The 22,445-nt window shown below is 38.0% G+C and overlaps 1 protein-coding gene across 1 annotated transcript; it reads left to right on the top strand.

Annotated features, from left to right (window-relative positions):
* Positions 1–37: 37 nt before the first annotated feature.
* Positions 38–21,475, top strand: NOP14 (NOP14 nucleolar protein). The gene is made up of 18 exons (XM_069856425.1): positions 38–468; positions 2,123–2,257; positions 3,106–3,247; positions 3,716–3,861; positions 4,296–4,433; positions 4,966–5,088; positions 6,385–6,516; positions 7,828–8,137; positions 9,392–9,522; positions 9,770–9,855; positions 11,491–11,626; positions 13,391–13,492; positions 14,297–14,450; positions 16,818–16,977; positions 17,804–17,951; positions 19,111–19,229; positions 20,677–20,832; positions 21,169–21,475. The coding sequence occupies exons 1-18, from the start codon at positions 271–273 to the stop codon at positions 21,266–21,268; spliced, it is 2,616 nt and encodes an 871-aa protein (XP_069712526.1). The 5' UTR covers positions 38–270; the 3' UTR covers positions 21,269–21,475.
* The last annotated feature ends 970 nt before the right edge of the window (positions 21,476–22,445 follow it).

A 22,445-nucleotide genomic window follows, 5' to 3' on the forward strand; every position in this document is an offset into this window, starting at 1 on the left:
ATAGGCGCGCGGCTGCCGGCGGTGCGCGTGGTGGTGGTGGCGGCGGCGGCTCTGGGCTCCGCTGTCACCGTTCCGGGCTCCGCTGCCGCCGGTACCGCTGCCACCGCATCATTCCGCGGTCCCTGCCGGCTCCCACGGGGTTTGGGAGGGTGGTGGGTCAGGCCCGGGGGGTTTCGCCCCACCTCGTGCGCCCGTTCGGCCTGTTCGCATCCCCCAGGCCTGATCCCCCCAGGCAGCCCCGGGCCTCGCCGTCCCCGCGCGCAGCCGAACATGGGGAAGGCAGCCAAGAGGAAGAGGAAGGCTTCGGCGGCCTCCGCAGCCAAGGGCCCCGTGAAGTCAGCTCTGGCCATGGTCAGGAGCAACCCCTTCGAGGTGAAGGTCAACAGGCAGAAGTTTAACATCCTGGGGAGGAAGACCAAGAATGATGTGGGGTTGCCTGGGGTCTCACGGTCTAAGGCCATCAGGAAGGTAAGAAAGCATCAAAAGTCGGGAGGAAGGAGGGCATCCATAGATGTAGAATCATAGAATAGTTTGGGTTGGAAGGAATCTTAAAGATCATCCAGTTCCACCCCTCCTGCCGTGGGCAGGGACACCTCCCACTAGATCAGGCTGCCCAAGGCCCATCCAACCTGGCCCTGAACACCTTCAGGGATGGGGCAGCCACAACCTCCCTGGTCAACATGTTCCAGTATCTCACCACTTTCAGGGTGAAGAAATTCTTCTCTATGTCTAGTCCAAATCTGCTCCACTTCAGTTTATACGTATTGTCCCTAGTCCTGTCACTACAAGCCTTTGTAGCTGTGGTGGAGAGGTGATAAACCCAGAGCCATCTCGAATGAGATAAGAGACTACCTCTCTTGTGCCCAGGTGGAGTGGCAGGTCACCTCAGGTTGCTTGAATGGTGATGGAGAGCCTGCTGAAAGCATTTCCCTCTGGTGCAATCTGTGGGGTTCAGTACTGCGAGTTTACCTTATTGCATGTGTGAGAATGATTCTCTCTTCAAATCATGCAGGTCCACAATACAACGGTGCACGTTGTCAACAAGCAAATACTGGGACAGAGTGCATGTATTTGTCAGTCTTCACTATGTCTGTTTGAGTTGCTGCAGGATGCTAACCTTGATAATAATGCAGCCTTGCTGTAATAGTGAAAGCTCAAAGGGGCACTAAGGCCTGAATGCAGTGAGAAATGTGTAGATATTAGGTTGGTGCAAAATTAATTGCTGTTTTTTTTTCATTATAAATTGTGATGTTTACTTTGAATTAGTCTTTTATTTAACCGTGTTCATGTAGGGTACTATTTTGAAGCATGAAATTCTCTCTACTTACTCATGGTAATGGTTTTGTTCTCACTATTTATTCTTTTTTATACTATGCTGTCAAATGAAACATGGAAAAAAGGGAAATTTGAGCAGTTTTGTTGTGTGAGTTCAAAAGGGGACGTAAAGCAGCAGAAACTGCGAACAGTATTAACCAAGCATTTGGCCAGGGGACCATCAGTGAATGTACAGCTTGATACTGGTTCCAGAAATTTCGTAATGGAAACCAGAGCCTTGAAGATGAGGAGGGTTGTAGATGTCCTTCTGCATTAGATTACAACCAGTTGAGGGCCATAATTGAAGCAGGCCCAGGCAAAACAACTTGAGAAGTTGCAGAAGAACTAAATGTTGGTCATTCAGCAGTTGTTTGGCACTTGTGCCAAATTGGAAAATCGAAAAAGCCTGACAAGTGAATGCTGCACCAGCAAACAAAAATATGAAAAATTAGCATTACGAAGGGCTCTGCACTTCTTTTGCACAACAAAACCATGCTGTTTCTTGGTTGCATTGTGGCATATGATGAAAAATGGATTTCTGTACAACTGAGAATATTCCACACAGTTGCTGGACTGAGGTGAAGCACAAAAACACCTGCCCAAAGCGAAGCTGCATCAGAAGAAGGTTGTCTCTGGTGGCTGGCAAGTGAATCCCTTCTCTTTCATTGCGTTCTGATTAATTTGATTATATTGCCAGGATACTATGAAGCCTTTTCGCCTTTTCTCTGACAGTAGTTATTCTCTTTGGGTTTTAATTTGATCTTGTTTGGTTTTTTTTTTTTTGGTTTTTTTTTCTTTTTCCTTCTAGCGTACCCAAACATTGCTGAAAGAATATAAAGAAAGGGGGAAGACAAATGTGTTTAAAGATAAACGTTTTGGTGAATATGACACCAAAATAAGTCCTGAGGAAAAGATGATCAGACGATTCGCTTTGGAAAGACAGGTAAAGTATAGTAATTTAAAAAAAAAAAAAAAAAAACTACGAGAAGTGGTTGATTTTTCTAGGTTGGGAGTATCCCCCTTAACAGAAGGGTTTGCAGGATAATGCTTCCTTTTTTTTTATTCTGTATGCTTGGAATTTTTATGGCTAAACAGTTTTTTGTAAGTATCCACAATTTTTCGTTAAAACTTTCTGGTTTTGCAAGACAGCTTTTTGAAGCAGAAATTCCTTTGAGTGCTGATGTGCAATAAAACCAGTTTTAAGTGGGTTCATTGAGTGATTGGTTTTCTGTGATTGCTTTGGCTACTGTGATTTGGGAATTGAATGAGCAAAAGGCAGCCAGCATCAAGTACACTTTGGGATTCTAGTCTAGCAGTTGAACAGAAGGCTGATCAGAAGAGCTCTGTAACTTACTGTCATTCTGTAATGGGAGTTGTGTGTGCAGCGCTGTTCTTTCTGCCTCATCATACTCAGTCTCCAGAATTGAGTAGGATAATAGCATGTTCTACTGATAATTTCTATAGGTTAAAGTCTGTTTCATTAGGCATGAAATGTAGTGATTACGAATTGATCTTACTGCTATGTAGATAATATTTAAGCTTCCTTAGGCTCTTTTAAGTTACTTCATTTGTACATTAGTATAAGAATAAGACAAGCCTTATACTCCTGCTCTTGAGGTTTAATATATTTGAATTACAGTATTGGTAGTGCTCTTATTCCAGTGCTCTGTTCCAGCAGAACGCTGGAATGAAAATCTCCTCAACTAGCATTAAAAATACAGTCTTTATTACTTTGTTGCCTCTGAACTAAAAATGTTTTGATATTCAATTAATTTGTTTTACTATTCTTAGCAAAATTATGGGAAGAAGAATATCTATAATCTTAATGAAGATGAGGAATTGACTCATTATGGCCAGTCTTTGGCAGAAATTGAAAAGCTAAATGATATTGTTGACAGTGACAGTGACACAGAAGAAAAAGGAACATTGTCAGGTAAGGCATGTCAGCGAATGTCCCACTGCAGGTTTTATTGCTGGTACATGTACATCACAGAATTGTTTAGGTTGGAAAAGACCTTTATGATCATTGAGTCCAACCGTAGTTGGACTTATCATTTGTTTGGTATTGTCTTTCAGTGAGAAAGAATATTATGTATTTTGAGCCCTTTTGGCAGAATCTGAAGTGTGAGATTTCTGGTTGCTTTCTTGCACCTCCGCACTTTAAAATGTTGAAAAAAAACACGCTCCTACCTTGTGCAAAATGTTGTCAGCTTAAATTATCTGTCTAGCATTAATCTTTGGTATGGCTGTTCCCACAGGTATGGGAATAGTACATGATTGATTCAGTAGGTTTTAATTGCTCCCATTCTGAAACAATAGGAAGGCAATATCCCAGCAGCAGCAACACTCCAGCTTTCATGTATGGATTGGAAAGGATTCACAATCTACTCTCTTTTTTTAGCTGAATTAACTGCTGCTCACTTTGGCGGCGGTGGAGGCCTCCTTCGTAAAAAAGTATCAAGTGGGCAGCAAGACGAAGAGGAGGAAAAACCTAAATCTAGGAAGGAACTCATAGAAGAGATGATAGCCAAATCTAAACAAGAAAAGGTGAGTTTTTAACCCTGACGTACAGATAAGCATGATTAAGAAGCTGTCACAATTTCTGTCTTTGCAGAATAACATAAAAGTGGCATAGAAAGCAACAGAGACAGCGATCTAGGAGAAGAGTCGAAGTTCCTTGAATCAAGTCCACTTGACTTTGTATGCATTTTAGGTTACGCATTGAATATCGACTATTCTTTTGTATCCCCAGGACCCCTCTTCCACTGACTCCTAACTGGTTTCTCTATGCAATCCTTGTGCCATTCAGTGTAACTATACTGCTTCCTCCACCAAGAATGTTAATGTTTACAGTTTAAAAATGTTAAAAGAATTTGCTAAAATAATTTGCAGCATTTTGATTTTATGTTGTGAATGATGTGTCATGTTCATCTGAATGTAAGTGCTGCATTTGGGTTTTATTTTGTTCTGTTTTTTTCTAGCAAGAGAGGCAAAATCGGAGAGAAAGTGCATTAGAACTCACAGAAAAGCTTGACAATGACTGGAAGGAAGTCCATAGCCTCATTGCTCGCAAACCCCCAAAGTCAGAAAGAAAGGACAAAGAAGTAGAAAAACCCAAGGTAAAGTTTTGGCTAGACTGGCTTCTTTTGTTCTAATAACTTCTGGGTTTGGCTTACAGTGGCAAAGTTAATCACCAACGTTTTATTTTACACATTGAAGGAATGCTACAATGTTAGGCCAGTTTGGTTAGTTGAAGGAATGTAGGTGTTTATATGATTTATCTGATTTTTATTACCTATTGCTTTTCATTAGTTATCAAATCTGAGAGGTTGCAGATTGAACAACGTTTTTGGCCGCAGCTTATTTTTACAATAAATATATTGAAGAACTAAAATGGTTGAGAACATTACTTTGTTTGAATGCTTTTGCAGTGTTTTTGCAGGGGGGATATGCAGGAGAATTTCTATTCAAGTGTTCGTTCCATTCCTTGTCTTAATACTGAGTTGAATGTTCCTGCAGCTTTCTTTGGAAACGGTCTTTTCCTTGTATCGTAACAGTCCTATTTCTTAGCTGTTAGTCTGGCAGAGGGGTGGCTGCAATGCAGAATGATAATACTTAAGATAATAAACAATTATATAAATGTTTCTTTAGCCTGATGAATATGATATGATTGTTCGAGAACTTGGATTCGAGATGAAAGCAAAACCTTCAGAAAGGATGAAGACAGAAGAAGAATTGGCAAAAGAGGAGCAGGCACGACTCCAGAAGTTGGAGGTATACCATTGATGGGTTTAGATTGTTTTGTGGCCTGTCTTTTGGGAGTGACCGCTTATATTCATTGCTTGACCTTAGACTGGAAGTGGCTGTACTAAACTGCAATTCATCAGAGGGTGAATTCAGGAAATCTTCTGTTAGCGTTCCGTTTGCAGTGTGATATTACAACAAAAAGACATAGGTTTAGTACCTGACTAGTGAGGTTTATGAAATTAGTTGATCTTTCTTCAATAAAAATGTAATAATCGCTTCTGTTTGCCTTTAAATGTTTTAAGTTACTCAGGATTGAGAGGTGCTTCTAAGTCAGGAAGAGGCAGTATCATGTTGCACAGCAGTTGAATTAATACACTGGCAAGTCATTTATTGTTTTCCTCTAGTGTTGCAAGAGACATCCAGCAATAGGATATACACATAGCTTTGCTTTGCAGAGGAATAGCATTCTCTTGGGAAATGTTGCATGCTCTGTCTATTGCACGGTGCTATGAGATTTACAGAAAGAATGAATAATTTGGTAAATGTTTCTTTCCTCCTTTTTCTTTTTTTGTTTTGGTATACTAGGGACACATTTAGGACTGCAGGCATTGAGTACCTTCAGGTTACCTAAGTAGCAGCATCTCTGTAGCTAGCAGTAGAACAGAAGGAAGATTTTTTTTTCTTTCTTTTCTTGTCATCTTGTTTGAGACACAATCTATTTGGTTGCCCAGGTGGAAATCCTTTTGTAAGTGAGAGGTTCAGATATTGCCCATTGGGTCTACTCACAAATTTATTATACTTTGTGTTTACTACAAACCTGTTAGGCATATGGGAAACACTACAGAACCATAAACACTTTAAAAGCTTACATTTTCTAATAGTGATGCGCTGGTCTTGTAAACAAAACAGAAAAATTTTAAAATATGAGAATATAATGCATCTGGGAAACACGTTTTAAAGCATTCTGGATGAGCACGTACACATTGGATTAGCTTTTATCAGATTGCACTCCCCACGAAAATGAGGTATAGTAAGCTTTTGGCTGTAATCTCTCAAGTTGCTGTTCTTTATTTTCTTCAGCTTGTTGAGTTTACTTTTTTCTTTGTTTTTCTCAGATGTAGTATTTGAAGGATAGAGTCATAGAATGGTTTGGGTTGGAAGGGACCTTAAAGATCATCCAGTTCCAAGCCCTTGTCATGGCCAGGGATGCCTCTCACTAGACCAGGCTGTTCAAGGCCCCATCTAACTCTTTCGTTCTGGTGTAGTTAACCTGATTGATCTAGATGGCTCACATCTATGTGTGGTATGTCTTTTAAAACACAGGCAGACCGACTGCGTCGAATGCGTGGAATAGATGAAGAGGCGAATAAAAAGAAACCCAGCCATGTGTCAGCTGATGATCTAGCTGATGGCTTTATCCTGGATAAAGATGACAGGTGTTTATTGTCTTACAAGGTAAGGTTTAAAATTTTAGAATTTTCAAAGTACCAATAAGAAGATAGAAAAATCAGTTTGGAATTGACCTTTGTGGAGACTTATAATCCAACCTCCTGCTCAAAGCAGGGTTAACTATGAAATCATCAGTTTGCTCAGGGCTTTATCCAATCTGTTCTTGGAAAATATCCAAGAGTGGAGGCTGAATATCTCTCTAGGCAGCCTGTTCTGCTGACTTTGCTCTCTGTGAAAAAGTTTCCCTTTATATCCTGTCTGAAAGTCTCTTGTTTCAAATTAGGCCTGTTGCTTCTTGTTCTCCTGCTGTGGACTGTGGTGAAGAGTGTTGCTCTGCCTTCTCAGTGATTTCCTGTGTAGGTACTGGAAGATGGTTATTTTTCTGAGGGTGGACAAGCCCAGGTCTGCCTCTCATAAGACAGCTGCCCCAGCCTCTAGACAATCTTGATGGCTTTCTGCTAAACTTGCTGCAGTTGATACGTCTTGATTGTATTTGAAGGCCCAAAAGTGGACGCTGTATTCTGCGTGGTCTTAAAAGTGTCAAGTGGAGGGAAATAGTTGTTTCACTCAGTGTACTGACTATACTCCTGCTATTGTAGTAGCCTTCTATGCTGTTAGCCTGCTGGGCTGAAAAGAGGGTATTGGCCCTCCTGGTAATTTTTTAAATTTCTGCTGTATTTGATAGAGCTTCCACCAAATTTCAGCTTGAGGATGTGTGGATTTCTAAAAGAACCGTTGCCCTATGAAGTGGCTTTGATTCAGATGGCAGAGCATTATAACACTAAAACTGATGTAGTGAATCACCCTGACAGTAGCGCATGTGTGTGCACACTGAGCCTCTCATCCTCTTTCATGTCAGTAGCAAGGGAATTGCTGTTGCCCTCAAAGGGGAACACAGATTGTGAATGTAAATTTAAAATGATGATTAATAAAATCAGGATGGGAACAAATATTTGTCTGATATGCTATGTACATAAAAGGAATATAATTTTTTTTAATCAAGAAAGCTTCCCTATGTGATGTTGAATTCTTTTGCCATATCACTTGCTAGAAGTCTCTACTTTGTGTCCTCATATACTACCTCCTGTTCTTCCAGTTGCTTACAGTCTCTTGGAAATATCCTACTATTCTTAGATGTGTATGCATGTTCTCTGCTTAAAATACCTTTTGAGCGGCACTGCTGCCATCCGCTGCTTGGTCAGGGTAGCAAGGCTCAAATCCTGTTCTTGTGTATTTAGTGACAGCTTTGCATAGTGATTCTGGCAAGGGGCTGTCACTTGATTAGTGTCTTAATGGGCTTATTTTCTCTACTGACAGGATGGAAAAATTAATCTTGAAAATGAAGACAAGGAGGAAAAAGACAATGAGGAAGAAGAAGAGGAGGAAGATGGGAAGGAAGATGATGAGAGTGAAGAAGAAAGCGAGGAAGAATCTGCTAATGAAGATGAGGAGGATGGTGCTGCGGATAGCCACTCTGATCTCGAATCTGATCTTGAGAGTGAAGAAGAAGCTGCAGGGAATAAGGAACAGAAGAAACACAAGACAAATGAAAATGCATCACAGAATGTGGAGGAACTAGATCCAAAAATGAAAGCTGCCACATCTGAACTTCCCTATACGTTTGCTGGTAAGCAAAGGGCTGATGCAGAGATCCCTCCTATCTTCAGGGGGTTTATAACCAGTCTTTTTTCTCTGCCCTGTATGATCTTGCCTGTTCATCCATGAAGTTTTGCTACTATTCCAAGAGTAACCTGTAACTGCGGTTTTAGTGATCAGCCTTACTCATGCTATAAGCAGTGAAAACCAGATCTGTTTCATCCCAGAGCTGCTTCTGCTCTTCTAAGCAGCCTTAGAAATGAAAGGTAAATATTGGGAAGAAAAATGAAATTATCTATACTCCTTTCTGGAGGTCTCCATACATCCAATCCAAAGTGCTGGTGTTCGCATAAGGGAAGCCAGGATAGTACTGTTATCTGTACTTAAATGAGAAAAGATTCCTTTCTCTAGTGTTTGGATTGAAATTTTTGTCAGAGAAGATGCTCAGAGAGGCAGGATTCTGAGGTTTAATCCCAGTGCTGTAATGTCGCAGTATTGTTAGAGACGCTGAGAGTTCCACTCCTTTTGGGTCTGTGCCTAGAAGGAAGGAGGAGGCCCATTTCAAGTAGTACACAAAACATTCATTAATACAAAGTACATAATGCATCTAACTATTGTCCTAGTGTGGATTTCTCTGACAAAAGTATCTGTCACAAGATTGAACAACCTTTCAAACAGCTTCCTTAAATGCTTGCATTTTTCCATCAAAAGGAATTAATTATATTACACAAAGCTTCTTAAATTGTTTTCAGGTTTTGGTTTAACCAGAAAGCAGTGATGTTAAAAGAATTCAAAAAGCTTAACTGGTTAGGATGTTTTCTAGCATGTGGACTTACACCAAAGACTAAATCTATGCCAGAGTGGTATTCTGTTATTAATGCTATTAATGACAAAATCCTTACTTTCCTTAATGTCCTTCATACAAAGGCTAGTTAGGTATGAATTAGACATGGAGCTAATTGTATTATGGTAAATTTATGGTTGAATGTGTGCTTAAGTTTAGTTCTGCTTTGTGCATGTCAACATAGTTGTGCTCAGCTTAGGTAGCAAATACAAAATCAATTGAATTTTTAATAATTGAAAAACATTTTCTGACTTGTGTTCGTGTATCTAGTGTTACAGATATGCAGATAGGTTATTAGTGTTGAAGAGGTGATTATTTAAAAGCTGTAGGGTATCCTTTTCTAAATAATAAATTTTTCAATTTGGAAATTTGTTAGTCACTTGAATTAAATATGTTATGTATGAGATTTTTGTCTGATCAATTTTTGGTTTTACTTTCTAGTTCCTGAGTCCTTTGAGACATTTAAGTCTTTATTGGCTGGAAGAACAGTAGAACAACAGCTTACTATACTGGAGAGAATTCAGAAATGCAATCATCCAAGCCTTGCAGTGGGAAACAAAGCAAAGTTGGAAGTATGAGGATTTTGTTGTTTTGGTTTGGTTTAAGGTTTAAAATTAACCTTGAATTCCAGAGTAATTTTTAAGTATTCAGGAAGCAGTATAAAACATACATGCTGTTGTGTTGTGAATAGCAGTAGAATCAACTTACTGCTTGTCATTTTCTAACTTCTGTATCGCTGTTCTTTCGAGCTGTTTAGGAATATGTACAATAAAAAAAAACCTAATAGTTTTATAATATTTTATATTGTGCTTCTTGCAGAAATTGGTTGGCTTCCTTTTGGAGTATATTGGGGAGTTAGCAACTCTGGATTTACCAGAGTTCAGAACAATTGACAAACTGGTCCTGTAAGTAATAAATTGCGTGGACTTTTGCTCCTTAATCATTTAAAGATAAAAGTCACCTAGGATAAAGCGTGTAGCATGTTGTTTGTTTCAGATAGTTCTGCAGGGATTGTAGGCAACTGGTAACATTCCAGCCCTGTAGTGTTTTAACTTTCTATCGTGTATTCATTGAACTATCAATTGTACCAAGACATTTTGCAAACCTCAGAATTTCCTTTTTGATCTGCAAAATGCTTTTCATGGGTAATGGATAAATAATGCCATGTATGGATACAATCTTCTGTGTATGAAGTTATTTAGAATGCTGATTAAGTATTTTAAGCTTTGCAATGACAGTGTGCAGTTCCCTTTGCAATCTTCAGGGTTTTTTCATGGGTTTCCATTCTGTGACTTCACTCAGGGAACTAGATAAAAAATGGAATTGAAGAGTGTGATATTAACATCATAGAGAAGTTCCAAATAAGCACTTTGCAGGAAGTTGTCAGTTTGGCATTGCTGTTTTCAAATACCTGACAAGCAATTATAGCACCAATATAGCCAAATTTGTCTCAGAGATATACAGCAAAGGATAATAGTCAATGGACAAAGGCTGCAACAAGGGAAGTTCCAACTATATCTAAGAAAAAAATAATCTTCACAGCATAGGTACGGAACAATTTTAAAACAGGTTTCCCAGAGAGGCTGTGGAATATCCACCTTTGAAGATGTACAAAACTCAACAACCTGATCTAGCTTTGAAGTTCGCCCTGCTTTGAGCACGGTGTTGCATCAGATGATCTCCAAAGATCCCCTTCAACCAAAAATAGTCTGTGATTCCTATCTTGACTTTGCAGGCTAGACACCTTTCTTTCAGTGAGTCACTTGTTTGCATGTTTTTATTTCATGCTAGAGGAAGTAAGTTTTAAAAAATCTGTTATATGCAGCTTTAACACTCGTTGTTCTTTTGCATTTATCAGCAAGACCCATTGATACTGTTGCACATGCTAGGCTTTGTAAAATAAAGTGTTAACGCATTTTGTTGTTTCTAGGACTGGGATTTATTAATATTACTGCAGGCATTTTTAACTGAAAATACTGGAAAAACTTTGGCCAAACAGATGCAGACTCTGGACTGCATCTCTCTGTAGGCAGAAACCATAGGCCAGGAGCTGACCTAACTTTGTGGGTATTTTTTTTCATGGTTTAAGTAGTAATTTTGCAAACCACATTGCTGCCTCACATGTTGTTCAACATTGCCTAAGAGTATTTAGAGTAGTGGGGTGCCCGGGATGTGCCAGCATACCTCAGTGCAGTAAAATGTAGAGTTAGGAGATTCAGAAGATGTTTTAACCATAGCAGATGATTAGAGAGTGTATTTTGAAGTTTTTTATTGTATTTTATTTAAGATTTAGAAACAACTAAATCAAAGACCTCACAAATCTCACAAGACCCAAAGAAAAATATGTTTCTGTACACTAAGCATATTGCAATAATAATCTATATCCTGGGTGGCTATTTCTAAAAAAGAATATTTTGTTTCAGGGATTTTATTATTGTAATGTAGATGGAACACAAGAAATCCTCGTACGGGTGCTTGTTTTTTATGAACGTTAACATAAATGGTGTAATATCATTGTGACTTACATTTCTTGTTAATAGGCCATTGTACAATCTTTGCCAGATGTTTCCTGAGGCAGCCAGTGACAGTATTAAGTTTATTCTTCGAGACGCTGCACATGATATGGAACAAGTAATTGAAGTCAAGGGCCGTGCAACATTTCCAGGTTTAGACACGGTAATGAATGCATAGTGCTAGTAAAATCTCTTGTTCTTTCTGTTAGTGCAGAAATGGGCGTGAATGGGAGATGACATTAAATTTAATTTTGTATTTCATAGTATGTATTGAATTATTAGCATCTATGACTTTTTAGGTTTCTCAATATTTAGAATTCCTTTTCTAGGGATAAGTCCTGAGAAACAACCAACCCGTTCCATATGTGTTCTTCAAAATAGAAGTATGACTCTGTAGTATTAATAAGGGAAAATTATCTTAAAATTACCGCTCTGTTTTTCATGGGAGAACATTCTTTGTTTTCCCGATAAAACCTGAATGGTAGTTCTAGGAGGAAGTGATAGTGTCAGTTATATCATTATTTTTTTAATTGTGTTAAGTGCAAATGTTTAAAAATATGCTCTGTAGAAGTGCACTATCTCCTAGTTTAACAAAAGCAACAATGAAATACTATTATAGTTATGAAAATACAAGATTTCTTAATACTTTGTGTCTGATAATCGCTAAATTAAGGACTCAAAGAATTGATCATTCCTTCTTGTATTAGTAATATTCAAAAATTTCAGTGGCTGCGCTATCTGTGAACAGACTCTTTTTCCATGTCGAGGTAAATGGCTGTTAGGGAATTCAAGAATGGAGCATATGGAAAATGAATATTTGTTTATTGTAGTAAAGAGTTTCAAAGACAAACCATAAATCAGTAATTCAAGGGATGCTCTGTGTTGTCTTGTCTCCCAGCTTGATGAAGCAGTGCTCCCTAATGGAATACTCAGACTATTGAAAGAAAATAGAGGGTAGGATTTGCTTGGAAGACTTGGTTCTTTCAGCTTGGAAAATATTTATATTGCATTCTTTTGAAGAGTCTTTTTTCAGGATGTTTTGGATTTTGCAGGAAATGTATTGTAGAGAGCTTTTAACTCCTGTTTTTATTTTGTCACTGTCAGCCTTATGCCACCAATCACACGTCTGAATTTCACTCCCTTCAGTGGACTTTTCCAGGTTTCAAGCCATCGTTACCTTTTAGGGTAGAATTATATGACTCTCCTAGTCTCAAAGCACATGTATGAATGAATGTCCCTTAGACCGGTTGTGTTAGTAGACCTTACATGTGCCTGTACTTCATCATACCTGCAATTTGGACTGTGGTGTTTAGTAACCAAAATAGTTCAAGAGAATATTTGTTTATGGCAGAAACTTCATCAAAAGAAACAGAGCTGAAACTGTAAAACTTTATTTGCATATAGCTCACTACGTAAATAACCACTTAGATAGTTGTCAGAATTACCTTGCAACTGATGTTTCAGTTCCTTATGGTCTTGACAGGAGGTCATTTGTAGCTTGCTAACAAGTCCCCTTCAGTAAAAGTGTTGCTTGTGTTGAGGTCCTGTTTAAAGGTGTCACAGGTTCTGTGTGGCCACTTTCTCATTTGTTTATGTGGTATGAGAGTATGGGATTATGGTGGGCTGAAGGGGGTCACATTTTCTTATGGAATAAATGGAATTGGGAGGCGTAGTTCCTTCTTGGTTATTCTTTCAGCTGCCTCATTGAATTAATGTGTCATTAGACCTATAATAGAAATTCCACTTTCTCACATAACTTAAACAGTCATCTAAGTTAATAAGTCATGTCTCAGATTTCTCAAAATGAAGTGCACTGTAGTATTTTTAGACAATGTGGCAGTTATTCATCAGTTACATACATGTAAATTCAATATCCTGGGAAAAATGTCTTAACTAGATCTTTCATTACTCTTTTATGTGCTATCAGCTTATTTATTTGAAAATTACATCACTGCTGTTTCCAACTTCTGACTTCTGGCATCCAGTTGTAACACCTGCTTTTATATACATGAGTCAGCTACTTACTAAGGTATGTCTGATATTGTACCTGAGTGTACAACTTCATTTTCTTGTTTCTTTCTCGGACTGCAAATATATGCATTAGCATTAATGTGTATATTTGAAATGTACTGAAAAGACAGCTTTCTAATTGGTGTAGTCACAGATAGTAATGAAGTGAAGAGGAAAAAAGCTTTGCAGAGTACAGTGCAACTCACAAATCTAGCATTGTCAAGCTGTCACACAAGAATTATTTATATGGCAAATTGCATAGGACTAATAAAATGAGCTGAAAGCAGTCTGAAATCGTTCATTAGTGATTTCCATAAATTGCATTTGTTCCTACTTAAGAAATACATTTACTTGAAAATTTGTTCTAATTTAAAACGTCCCTAGTGCAGTTCATTGCAGATAAAATATCCAAATATCATGTTCATGTGTTTCAACAGTTGAGCTAGTTGTTGTGTTGCTGTCAGATGTCCAAGTTGCCTTGAGCCTTGTATTTTCTTGGTTCATTTCTGAAAATGGATATAGAGCATTGAAGTAGGACTACAATTTAAGAATAGACCAGATGGCAGAGCAAACAAGCAAGAAGAACTTACTGTTTGTGGTTTAGCACCTTCTAGTGGCTAAACCAGTTCTGACAGACTTCTTACTTAGTTCTGCATATTCTCTTTAGTGAGGGCAGGGGAAAGCAAAAAGCTATGGTTTTACAGATTCCAAAAGTAATACAACTTATTTAATACTTCTGCTTTTTTGGAGATCCTATATTTGTTTGTGATGTATAGAGTTAAGTTATAATTATGAATATATTGTGCCTTTTTTTTTTTTTCAGTGTCGCATCACAACATTGCCAGATGTTATTAAAGGGTTGTTTATATGCTGTTTGTTCCTGGAATATGTTTCTTTCTCCAGAAGATTTGTACCAGAACTCATCAATTTTCTTCTTGGAGTACTTCACATATCTTTACCGAAAAAACAGGCCCAGGGTGAGTTTGCTTAGAGTAAATGACTAATAAATATTAGTATTGGAGTTTATCTTTTAATTTCCAGTAAAAATCTTTCACATGGAATTTATTGTTTGGAAAAGAAGACCAAATTCATCTGCTAGGCTACATGACCTTGATTATTGCGCATCTTGTTATGAACTAGATCCTCTAGTGTTGTTGGCAGGAAGGAAAGAACTGAAGTTATTAAAGGAAATGAAGTCACATTGCCTACAGTGCTGTATTTTGGCAGTATTGTTGTTCTAAATAGACTGTGGTTGAGCTGTGCTCTGAAATCCATAGTCCCCCATGATTACCCTGTATCTTCACAGCAAGGCAGCAGCTAATACTGCAGATACCCTCCCTCTTCAGCTAACAGCCCTACCACCGAGATAAATGAGAGAAGTATATCACAAAGTTGGTATTTTTCCTTTTTATTTGACATGGATTTGTTGTAGTGTAACAAAGGGCAGCTATCAGCACAGGCAGGATTAGTAAACTTAGCAACTGGCACAGCCCACAGGAAAAATAAAACTGTATTCAGTTTGATCCATATGCTAGCAAATTATTTTTGTTTGCTGTTCTTTGTCTTTCGTTCAAATTTTTCGTTTGGATTCATTTCTAACTTTAAAGTTATTCTACACCTGGGGCTTTTTTGTTGATGAGTTTAGTGACAGTAATTCATTTATAAGGGGCTTTGTCAGAGCGTAGTAACTGGATCACTTAGCATGCCTGAAAGGACTTCAGGAAGGATATTATCAACTGAAAAATTAAATTATTTGTTGGCAAACTTACAAGAAGTCTGGGATCTAATAAACTATAGGCTATGTATTAATATGCTCATCACTCGTGATAAGACACCTGGAGAATCTCTGTCCTCTAAGTAGTCGTCAATCTAGTGAGGAAGGTTCAGTTTCTGTTGCTGCGGCATTCCAGTACACCTTCAGTGGTACTGAGTGGTTGTCTTGCAGCTCCATTCTGTTTTTTCCGTTTAGGACTTCTATGCCTTTCCATGCTGGCTGTTTGGTTTTGCGTTTTTTTTAATTTTTGAGCTACTAATGATCCCTTTTCTTAACAAGCCCAGCATTGCAGTTTCACATTTATTATCCTGTATGGCTGTACCCTACAGACTTTCTCCCAGCTGTTTCTTACAGCTTAGCAAGTTTCCTCTGAAGTATGAGCCAAGGTTACACAGCTGGGCTGCCTCAGAGCTAAGCCCTGGATTCTAAGAGCACTGACAGCTGAACTCTCTTAGTAGGAGATGGGAAGAGGTTACAGAGTGGGTGGGTTACATAGTACTTAAAGTATTTTCTTCTTTGTGTAGTCTTTTAGGAATATTTGATCTACAAAGGGGTTTGGTTCAGTTAAAATACAGGATTCTGCAAAATTGGATAAACCTTTATAATATTTAGTGGCACTTGCTAATCAGTTGTTAACCTTTTTATCTTTCCTTTGTATTGCTGTTCGCACTAATTAAATTTGCATGGCGTTGGTTTCTGTTAGCAATGAGGAAAAGCTCAATAAAAGACATTAGAAGCACAGTACTGTCACCCCCAAAAAAATTGAATGGAGTTCAATTTTGACAATAAGTAGAATAAGCAAATAGAACTGTTATTGTTTTAATTTTATGAGCTTGTCCCATAGATTTCTCACATGAAGAGATTATATGGAATATAACTTCATAAAAGACTGAAATAGTCTGCTTTAGACTTAAAAATCAATTATTACCTTAAAAATGGAGAAGAGGTGGAGGGAGTGGGAAGGAATTTCAAAAGTTCCATTGCAAGCTTGCAGGATTTAAGGAAAACAAGAAAAAAAAGGTGCAGCACAGATTGCAAATTATTTTCTCTTTTGGCCGTGAAATTCCTTAGATGCTTCTCTCATGGTGCTGTATGAGTACTGTTTCACAGTTCAGCCTATTTAGCAGAGTGATTTTTAAACTGTTTTCTGTGTGCCCTGCTCTTCCTGTTTCAAAACTGCTTAGTGAGAGAGGACTCTGCAGCACGTATCTGAGGGTCCCTGCTGAGAGGTCACAGGAGAGGCTCACTGATGTTCTGCAGCTGTGGGCTCTCCCTGCTCCAGCGCACTGTGTTGCTTGCCCACTTTCTAGTCAAAGCCTTGCACTTGTACTCCATGGGAAAGTCCTGTGCCTGCCCTTTGCTCTGAAGCATATCCAATGCTCCATCCTTACTGGTAATTTAACTGTGTAGCTATGATCCAGTGTTTTCCATTATTTCAGAAAAGTCTTAATACTGATAAAGTGTTTTTTAAGGCAGCATGATTGAAAATGTAAATAAAAAAGTTTTTTCCTTCCTTCAGAAAGAATGCTTAGAATTGATCCCATTAATAATTATCATTCTTGTGTTTTAGGGTATACTGTGGTGCATCCATTTACACCAGTGGGGAAAAATTTAGAACTGCTTTTGGCGTGTGATAAGCAGGATCTGGAAAGTTGGCAGAAGCAACATCTGCCATTGAGTACTGTGACTGGATTAAAGGAAACCAGCAGAACTGAAATGAATCATATCAGGTACATGAGGAATGCGAGCAGAAGAAATCCTAGACCACCTTTTGAGTAATCTCAGTGACAGTGCTCTTTTAGGAGAGAAAACAGGAGTAGTGAGTTGTTCTGCTTCATTTTTACAGTACTACTCTGTAGTATGTGAAATTGCAAATCTTCTGGCAGAGCACTTGTTGGAGTGCTCAGCCCTTCCATTCCTTTTTGATACAACTGTGAACTGGTGAGGATGATGTTTGCTTATCATCATCATCTGTAAGGACAGAGGAGGTGTTCCTTGGGACTGACAGAAGCAAATAACTGTTTACATACAAACACTATGTTAGAAAGTGTCACTTAAGTAATGAAACGCTGAAGTTAGGAAAGACCGCAATTAAATATGTTCATTAACTGTGTTCAGCCTAGCTTTTCATCTTATGCATGTGTTAAAACTTATTTCAGGGAAGAATAAGTATTTTGTTATGAAGTTCAAAAAGAAAACTCAAACCAAAAATAATTAATTCTGTTTCAAAGAAGCTTTAGAACCAGTACCAGCACATTTTTAGAACCAGTATAAAAACTTCCTGCTCTGCAGAAGTGGCAAAGATGCGATGCTGGCTTGTGCTCTGTGCACCAACATGAAGATTTTACTAATGGATTTCTTGGATATTTGCCTATAGTAGAAGAGTGGAATTTTTAGTCTGAATTAGCAACTACAGACAGCCTTGTAACTGGTTCTGTGAGGCATTCTTAATACTAGACGCTGCTAATGCTCCCAAAATTAATTAGATTAATTTTATTTGAAAATCCACTCATCATTTTGCAAGTGAAATTGTGAAATGCTTTTGTGCTTTAACAGGTTGTCATGTATAGCCCTGTGTTTTGACCTTATTAAAAAATGCACGGCTCTGTATGAGTCTTTACCATCGTTCCATGAAATAATGCATCCCATCCGAATACTTCTTACACAACATGTGCCAGTGAATGAATATCCTGAAAAACTGCAGGTATGTTTTCCACAAGAATGAATTAGTTGATGAGTTTGTTTTATTAAGAAATTCTGTCATCTTCATCTGTGCTTAAACAAACAAAACCCAAGTATAAGCATCAGTGAGATTTTTTTTCAAGGGTCAGGCATTTGCCTTTTGTGCTTTACAAATATCATAGGGAGTTTCTGTGGAAAGAATCAAAGAAGAGCAGAGAATGTGTAGAAGAGATATTTTTTCACTATGTATCTTATCTTGCTCCTCTTATTGGAGAGAATCACAGAATTGTTTAGGTTGGAAAAGACCTTTAATATCAAGTCTAATCATGAAACTAAGAGTGCCAAGTTCACCACTAAACCATGTCCGTACGTGCCACATCTACATGTCTTTTAAATACCTCCAGGAACAGTGACTCAAACGCTTCCCTGGGCAGCCTGTTCCAATGCTTACAGTGGAGAATTTTTTCCTAATGCCCAGTCTAAACCTCCCTGGCACAGGTTGAGGCCAATTCCTCTGGCATTTAACTTTCAATAAAGTAACATTTCATGAGTAATTTAGTTTATAAGAACAGTAGTCCAGTCATCCAGTTGCTCTGCTACTTTTATAATCAATCTATAAGACCTTGATACAACCAAAGATACATCCCAAATCGATGAGGTAATAGTTATAATTGTCTAAGTAAAACTAAGGTAAGTATGATTGGTCAGCTACCATACTTAAAACAGAGCCGTTTATTTTTTAGCAGTGAGTTCAAATTTTTAATCTGTCTGTTCCAAATGTTGCGGAATTGTCCTCTCCTCAAAGAGGCATTGTGGAATATCCTTGGAGAACAAGATTTTGTAACATAAGTGATGTAAAATGGCCTATGGGGTTTTTTTGCCATCAAAATGAACAATCATTCTTAAAAATGACCCTGAAAGGCAGAATCTGAGTTAAACTAGCTTTAGTCTTGCCTCTTCCCCCAGTAGGTGAAATTACCTGCAATACTATCTTGATCAACTTGAGAAGTGTTTAAAAATTACCTAGCATGGAAGGCTTACAGCATTTCAGCATTAGCAATGTCCTAATGAACAGCAGTGATTTTACCCAGAAAAAAAAACCCCCAAGATTCAATTTAAGGTAGTTTGTGAATTATGGTGTCACCGTTCTTATAAAATTGTAATTTGATTTGCATTTTTAGGAGTTGTATCACAGTGCTCTGAAAGAGCTAGAAACCAAAGAAAAACGCTATACGCCACTGGTATGTGAGAAAAAGAAGCCGGTGCCATTGAAACAGTATACACCTAAAATTGTGAAAGTGTAAGTAAAGCAGCACTAGATGCAGAGGAAATGTATGCTTAAATGTTAACATTTTCAGTAAACTAGAAGGATTTGGAAAACAGGACATAAGAAAACTGTTTTATACTAGATTTTGTGTGCAATTCATAGGGGACCAGGTGCTTGGGTGGGAGGGAAAGGAAAAGGAAGGAGGAATTCTAAGAAATAGAGCAAAGATTTCTTGTGGAAAAAGTAGCACCAATCAACTCTTGCTCATTTAATCAATTGTAAATTCATAAATTTCAAGATGAAAAGACGTTGCTTGTATATCTAGTCAGATGCTTTACCAAGTGGTCTGTCATGCACTTGTCTGAAGAACAACAGTGAGTAATTTGTATGTATATGAACTATATGAAAGTAAGGATGGGTGTTGAAAGTACCGAGAGGGGGAAGCACTGCTGCATAGGTACCAAAGAAAAGGTTTCTTCCTGTACTCTGCATCTTGGATCATAAAAAATAATCCATCAGATTAAGTGTTCTTTAAGCATACTTACTTGCCCCATTCCTCTCTTCCCCCTAACCAAGCAGCTTTCCTACCTTACAACAGTAGCAATGAAATAAACACGGGGGTAGACCTTGCAATGACCATATGCATTTTTGTATTCTGTTTTGGAATGAGATTTTAACAACACTAGTGTAGTGTTGTAGATAGTAGAACAGTATTCTGATGCAGAAATCTGCCTTCTACTGGTTGTTGACTTATTTCGCCATGTTAGTTGTCTACAGAGACATAAATTGTCTGCCTTATTTACTCTAGTAATTGAAGAAGACAAATTTGTATTGCTCTGCCATACAAATTCATCCCACGTAACTGATCAAACCTTTCCTGTAGAATTCATCTACAGAGGAAGTCTGCAAAAATTTGAAGTATTATTGGGAGATTCTATCTTAGAATCATAGAATAACCAGGTTGGAAGAGACCCACCGGATCATTGAGGTCAACCATTCCTATCAAACACTAAACCATGCCCCTTAGCACCTCGTCCACCCGTGCCTTAAACACCTCCAGGGAAGGTGAATCAACCACCTCCCTGGGTAGCCTGTTCCACTTCCTTTCTGTGAGGAATTTTTTTCCTAATGTCCAGCCTAAACCTCCCCTGGCAGAGCTTGAGGCCATTCCCTCTTGTCCTGTCCCCTGTCACTTGGGAGAAGAGGCCAGCACCCTCCTCTCTACAACCATCTTTCAGGTAGTTATACCAGCTTTTTCAGTCTGTTCAAAATGCTGGCCTACATATGAGGGACTGAAGAGTAAATATCTGTTTGTCATTCGCATGAAGATATTAAGTCATTGGGCAGCTCTGCATTTTGCAAGTTAATCATATAATATGCAGGAATTAAAATACTGGGTATTCATACTCTCTCATTATAAACATGAAAAAGGTTGGGTTTGATAAGGAGTTCTGGACTCACACATACATTCTCATTTCAGTTTGGAGTTTGGAAGAAAGCAGGCAGGCAGCAAGAAGGAGCAAGAAAGAAAGCAGTTGATTCAGAGGCACAAACGTGAACTTAAAGGAGCCATTCGAGAGATTCGGAAAGATAACCAATTTCTGGCTAGAACGCAACTTTCAGAAATCATGGAGAGGTAATGTAGCCTTTGTTTCAGCACCAGTTTGGGGTTGTTTTGCTGTGTGTTCATTTCTTTGCTGCATGCTAAAACTGACTGTTACAATCAACAATACTAAACTTAAATAAATAAGATTAGATAATTTGAGGAAAACCAGGTAGTTTTAACAGATATCATATTAAGTGTTTTCAACTTCACATTTTCATTTCTCTAGTTTAAGATGATGCTTATGTTTTTATTTAAAGTATGTGTTTTTAAGAGTTCGGGACTTTTCATAAATCAATAATTTTAGTCTAAATATACTTACTTATATAATCCTTCTGAAATATTTTGTTTTGATTGTTTGTTTTGCAGAGATTCAGCCAGAAAAAGGAAAGTGAAAGAGCTTCTTGGTAGCCTTGCTACACAGGAAGGTGAATGGAAAGCAATGAAAAGGAAAAAAGGAAAGACTTAATTGGGACTTTGTACATCAGGAAACTTTGTTCTTTAATAAAATAAAATCCCCCAATCCTATGCCTTTTGAACAGTTTTTCATTGCATTCTTTGGATGTGTTCCTTTTGAGGAGACAACATCATCAGATCTGTCTGAAAAAGTGAACCTGCATGTTGGAAGAATCGACGTGGTTTTATAGGGAAAATAAATAACACTTTTAATGTGGTATACTTCTGTTTATTTTAATAATACAGACTATTTGGACAAATAATCAGAATTTGTAGGTGTGTGTGACCAGGTTTTAGTCTAACTTGAACTACACACATACAAAAAACCTGTACAGTGGAAAGCTTTTGTTTTCATTTTAATATTGAATAATTGCAGGCAGCTCCCATACTAGTACTATATTTGTAATTTAAGCAGTAACTTTCTAATTAGTCTATAACATTGGGACATTCAGATTCATATATTCAGTGGAGTGATGGAATTGACTTTCAAATGGGCGTCCTTTGTTAAAGCTGTACGTCCATTTAGGTTTTGCATTTAGCACAGCTCTGAAATTCTTAATAAACTAGGAGGGTTAACTAGAATTCCATTTTCAAACATTGTTCTAGATCTGATCTCTTGTATTTTCACCAATAGGTAATGCAGACCTGGTAATACTTACCTGCTGTTTAGGGGGGAAAAATGGTGGCAGTAAATCTGATTTTTAACAGTTAGGCCTGGTTGTTTCAGACATGGCAATTTTTTTCTGTGGTTTTGTTTGGTTTTCAAATGAGACTGATAATGGAAGCAGGACTGAAACTTGGAGGAGACAGTTGAAATGCTTAAGCTTTACATGTAAACTGATGACAAACTACCTTTGTAAGGTAAGTCTTGCTCAAGGTTTACCTACGTATGTTTCTTTTTTAAAGCATTTCATTTGAAGAAAACTGCTTTTATTGATTCTCGGTGCAATGGTAGCAATGTAACTAATCTGTGACTATCAGCAGCCCTTTTGACTTGCAAAACCAGTTGTAATAACTCTTAAATTCAGCTGGATACTAAGTTCATGTGGGGAGGACAGTTGTGTCATAAAAATGAGCAGAATTTCTGTGTTTCAAATCAGCTTATGCTTCTGAAACATATTTACAGTTAACCTTTCCAAATTCAGTACAGGCATCTTCTGAAACTTCAAAGGGTTCTCAGTTAATAAAGA

The sequence above is a fragment of the Phaenicophaeus curvirostris genome, chromosome 4 (genome assembly GCF_032191515.1).
Source record: "Phaenicophaeus curvirostris isolate KB17595 chromosome 4, BPBGC_Pcur_1.0, whole genome shotgun sequence".
NCBI lineage: Eukaryota > Metazoa > Chordata > Aves > Cuculiformes > Cuculidae > Phaenicophaeus > Phaenicophaeus curvirostris.